The 5000-nt window shown below is 45.4% G+C and overlaps 1 protein-coding gene across 1 annotated transcript in view; it reads left to right on the top strand.

Annotated features, from left to right (window-relative positions):
- Positions 1-5000, top strand: part of scara5 (scavenger receptor class A, member 5 (putative)) — a 97648-nt gene that overhangs the window by 6934 nt on the left and 85714 nt on the right. Inside the window, exon 2 of the mRNA XM_063222754.1 lies at positions 1667-1779. Coding sequence (XP_063078824.1) covers positions 1668-1779 — 112 coding nt within the window. The 5' untranslated portion in view covers position 1667. The remainder of the gene's footprint in view (positions 1-1666; positions 1780-5000) is intronic.

Genomic DNA, 5000 nt, shown 5'->3' on the forward strand with positions numbered 1-5000 from the left:
TGGTAATCACCCAAGGAACAAGTGATTAATTACATTCTGGTGGTGATCCGGACCATGAACCAGAACCAGGACTTTTTAAAAGATTCTTCACTCTTTTTAAAGATAGAAGTCTAGACACCTTTATTGACTGCAAATTGAATTGCAGACATTTTTTAAAGATTCGTCACCATTGCTAGCCTAGAAATCTAAACGCCCCTGGTGACCACAAATTGAATTGTAGACAGGGCGAATTTTGACATTCCAGTTTCTAACTCCACAACAAGAAGGAAGAAAGCCTTAAAATAAAAATAGGGTGTAACATAGTACATTTTTCTATCAAACAGCTTCTTTGGCGGAGGTCTGCACTCTCAGAGTGTGTCTAGATATAAGTGTGATTTTATTGCAATGTGAGAATGGAAATATAGAGGCTTGGGCTTCAGGGCCTCCTGGACTCTTGGGCCCCTGGGCCTGGGCCTGGTAGGCCCATGTAGTAATCTGTCCAGGGGTGCTGCTTGAAAATGTAGGCCCGGGGGAAAGAATACAATTTTGGGAGGCCCTCCTCTCCCTCTCCCTCTCCACCCCTCACTCACATGAGTAGTGTTTTCAAAGGGCCTCTCTCCTCTGTCAGAGCAGGGCCCTTAAAAGCATTCTGACAATTCCTGTTTTCATGTATATCTTTTTCATCCCCTTCTTTGATGCAACATCTTGATGTACTCAAACCGTGACACTGGACCCGTATAAATAGTGACGACGATCAATGAAACAAAATCTATCTGAACCATTTTTATCAAGAAACACAAGAGAATATTGTGAATAACATTTCTGTATTGTAAATTATGAGTTACATTTGGCTCTGTTCAGAAGAGTCCCCCTATTTCCATGAGCACCATGAGTCAGGGGGCAGCAGCAGTTAGGGAATTCTCACCCCAGCAGGACAGGGAGACATAGATGTGCCCCCCCCCCCCCCCCCATGAACAGTGTTACCAGATTGCCTGTGTTGCCAATTGGGCTACTTGGGATGGCCGTCAATGGGGAAAATTGGCCATTTGTCGTTTTTTTCTGCTGTTTCGGGCCCATAGAAGTCAATGCAATTTGTTGAAATTGGGCGGAATTTAGCACATTTTGGCGGTTTTCGAGAACCTTTTAGGCGGGATTTGATCAGACACATCTGGCAACATTGCCCATGAACAGAGCCGGGCAACATGACAAGACAACATGCCATGTCATACACAACAAGGTGAAGCAGGAGAGGAGATGGGTAGCAAAACCCAAGCAGCATACGGTTGAGGAGAACAGGCTAAGATTTACAGTAAACGATGTGCCAACGGCGGTGCATGGCCAATCGCTAGGGAAGAAAGATGATCAGTTGAGGCGATATACCTGGATCAATTAGTGATGGAAATTGAGTGATGGAACCAAAGTGTTGGACACAAGTGATGGCATTGAGGTGGGGAGAAGCGGCAAGCTTCTTGACTGCCATGCAGGGGCGGAACCATAGGGGGAGCGAGCAGGGCATTTGCCCCAGGGCCCAGGGCCCTTCTGTGTTGGCGGTGGGGGCCCTAATGTCAACTTGGCTGACAATATGCGCGGCCCTGTCAATGTCTTGCCCATTGTGCTATTGTTCTGACAGCTACCACGCCAGAACTAACACTTACACTTGATTTCTGCTTCATGTCTTCTGTTTTAGGATGGAGAACAAGGCCATGTACTTGAGCACCTACCAAGACCGGGACAGCGGCCCTTTCTACGAAGAGGCCTATGACGGCCGTAACCTCTCCAAACTCAACCTGTGTGAAGAATGTAAGGACATGTTTGAATGCTTTGTATTGAATTGTGAATTCAACTTGCTAATTTAGTGCCTGCCAACATTCCATGATCTGTATATTGAACACGGGCACACGCTCGCACGCACGCATGCACACTTTCATCAAAGACAGGCAATGGTGTCAACTGTCTCTGCTTTAATGTCATAGTTCAACTTTGAGCACTTCCTGTTGCGGCTTCTTCTGTGCGGCTTCTCGTACGGCATCCTTGGCCTAACTGAAGTTAGTTGCGCGCCTCTGTTGATTGGCCCGTTCATGTCAAAGTATCACGTCTGTCCACCACTAGTCTGTCCATTTTAAGAAAATAATAGAAATGTCCTCTGGTGTGCTCATATAAAGAGCAACAGCAAGTCAACCGTAGGACAGCATCATTTTGGAATGTCTCTTCACACATCACATTGTTTGCTGCACCATCTGACTATAGTATAGGCCTACCATATACTGTAGAATACCACTTTTTTACCAGTGCCTTGAGGTTTGGACCAGTGCACTGAGGATGGTCTGACTGTGACCGAAACGTTTGCACACTTCACTCGGGTAACTCTTTTATTTATTTTGTAAATATGCAATAAAAGTACACTATTGCATCGACATTCAGGTGTTTGAGTTCCCCTTGCTTGCTCCTATAGTTTACCAGTGCCTTTGGCCATTAGGAAGCTCTGCGTTTCCCGTTGTTATGGACCATCAGCCTCGGTTTGCTTCCCACATACCACAGGGCACAGTGTGTACTCGACAGGACAGGGTTGCGTTGCCATGGAGACCAGGCCAACACGGCGGGTTCCACTGCGTTAGTCACACTTTCGCTGTGGGTCAGCCTTTATAATTGAAGAGATAAATATGGGGGTAATATGACACTTTGGCAAAAGCCACTCAGTTGGAGGCAGGGAGGTCGTGCCCTGTTTCCTCAGAAGAAGGAGAGAAAAAAAAGGGTGCTGAGCGCTTTAGCTTAGACAGGTGTAACCTAGCGGCAAATGTTTGTTTTGTTTCGATTTGTTTTGTTCTGCTCTGTTCTGTTCTGTTCTGCCCTTGTTCTACCATTTTGTAGAGAGTTGTCCAATGAGATGAACGCTGATTGGATGGGAGATTTACAGTTTACAGTGCAGTCGATACAGTTTCTGTTTTCACAACCAATCGTCATCAACCAATCACAGGGGTGGAAAAGTAACTTATTACTTTTACTCAATATTGTACTTGAGTAGCTTTTATGAATAGGCCTACTTTGTACTTTTTAAGTAAATTTTTAAATTAATACCTTTACTTGTACTTGAGTACATTTTGACCCAAGTACTTTACTCAATTACACTGGAACCTGGCCTGAGTAAAAAAAAATTGACTGAGAGACAAAATGCCATCAGGCCCGTTGCGTTAAGGTACGCAATGTAGGCAGTTGCCTAGGGCCCCCGAGTAGGTGGGGCCCCCAAGGACGACAGGTTATGTACCCAACAGCAATTTTAGCGATTTTAAATAGCTTCATAATATGGCACCGTCGCCTGTATGAAGGGCTCTGCTGCGAGGGAAGCGACAGCGCCTCCCTAATACCCCCTTGCTCGAGGGGCCCCCCTTCCAATAGGTTTGCATCAGCGACAACGTGAAAATGTCAATTGCCGAACAGCGAGCGCATCGACAATATAGTCAAAGTACCCCCATCTGGAGGGGGCCCCCTTCCAATTGGTTCAAGCATCATATTCCACGCAGATACAAACTGAAAATGGAGCGACACAATCTCTCTCACTGGATGTTACGCAGACGCCAGTTTACATTACATTTTTGGAGACAGTTGCTTTTATAATAAAAGTTTATCTTGAAGACGACACATTAGGCTACTCTCTGTACTGCTGCCAAACCACCAGACTGTCCCAGGCCAGTTGACATCGCACAGACAGCGAGATGCTTCATTTACAGTTACATATGTTTTCAAAAACATCCACGTGCTGTAAGCACTGCAAACGTCGATTGTTCAATAACGCGCCCTTTCTCGACACGGAACTGTTTTGGATGTGGACAAACGCAAGAAGAAACGAATGAACAATGTAATGCCTATCGGATAACAGGAGTCACAAGTGCGATGAGAAGGATAGCTAAATTGTAGCACAATAGTCCATTTCTTGCTATTACTAGGCCTATATGTGGGGTTACACATTGGAATTTGGGACCATGATTGTGGAAACGCGTGGAGGTTGGGATACATTCTGCGGTCAAGACAACGCAAGGTAAGGACACCGGGATATTGGTCCCTATAACACAGTTGTCAACCGCGGAGGTTGTTCAGTGATCCTTGGTCGCTGCCTATTCGTGTTTGCTGCGGTACTACTAATAACACAATCATTTGGATTGTATTTTCAAGTGCGTGATGGATGCAATACGAAAAAATAGGCTATATGGTCGGGAAGACCCCCCTTGGCTTGGTTACAGAATTCTGGCTTAATATCACATCCCCCCAACCCCACTGTGCCTGCTCATTCGTTTCTCAGCCTTGAGTTTCTGAACTGTAGGCTACGCCTATTGTCAATATTTCGTTTTGCACAAATGGAGCACCCTTGGTTAGATTCTCAAAGTGGTTGGAAAGATTAGACCATTCTTTATTTGTGATTGGCAATGCAGATCATGATTTTCGTGGTAGGGTAAAAAAAAAAAAACCCTGATTGGGCCATATAGGCCTACTTTCATTTGAGATGAGCCTACTGAATGGAATGGGCTATATTTTCCCAGGTCTTTCTTCATAAAGTTTCATAAAATGAACTGGAGGGACTAGTTATCATAATAGGCCTACCTAGATTGCATTTCCTCACCGAAAAAATGCTGGTGTATGCATGCTCTTAATGCATTCATTGCCCTTCATGCATGTGTTGCCCTGCATAGCCACAACTCTGTCTAAGGTGACTTGTTTGTTTTATTATGTTTCCATGTGACATGATGTTGTATTGGTAGGCTACAGTTGTGCTAATGACTGGAGTGCCATCCAAAAATGGTCTGGCCCATCCGAAACAGAAATTCTGGCGCCGTGGCTGCCCCGTCAGGAGATTCCCCCCCGCCCCCCAAAAAATGACCTAGGGCCCCGACAACCCCTTTGCCTAGGGCCCCCAAAATCCTAGAAACGGGCCTGAATGCCATGCACAATAATGCCACAATCCGCCAGAAATGAAAGATTGTGCAGGATAGCACACAGCATTTCCACTATTTTACTATCTTGTATCAATG

The sequence above is a fragment of the Engraulis encrasicolus genome, chromosome 18, assembly GCF_034702125.1.
Source record: "Engraulis encrasicolus isolate BLACKSEA-1 chromosome 18, IST_EnEncr_1.0, whole genome shotgun sequence".
NCBI lineage: Eukaryota > Metazoa > Chordata > Actinopteri > Clupeiformes > Engraulidae > Engraulis > Engraulis encrasicolus.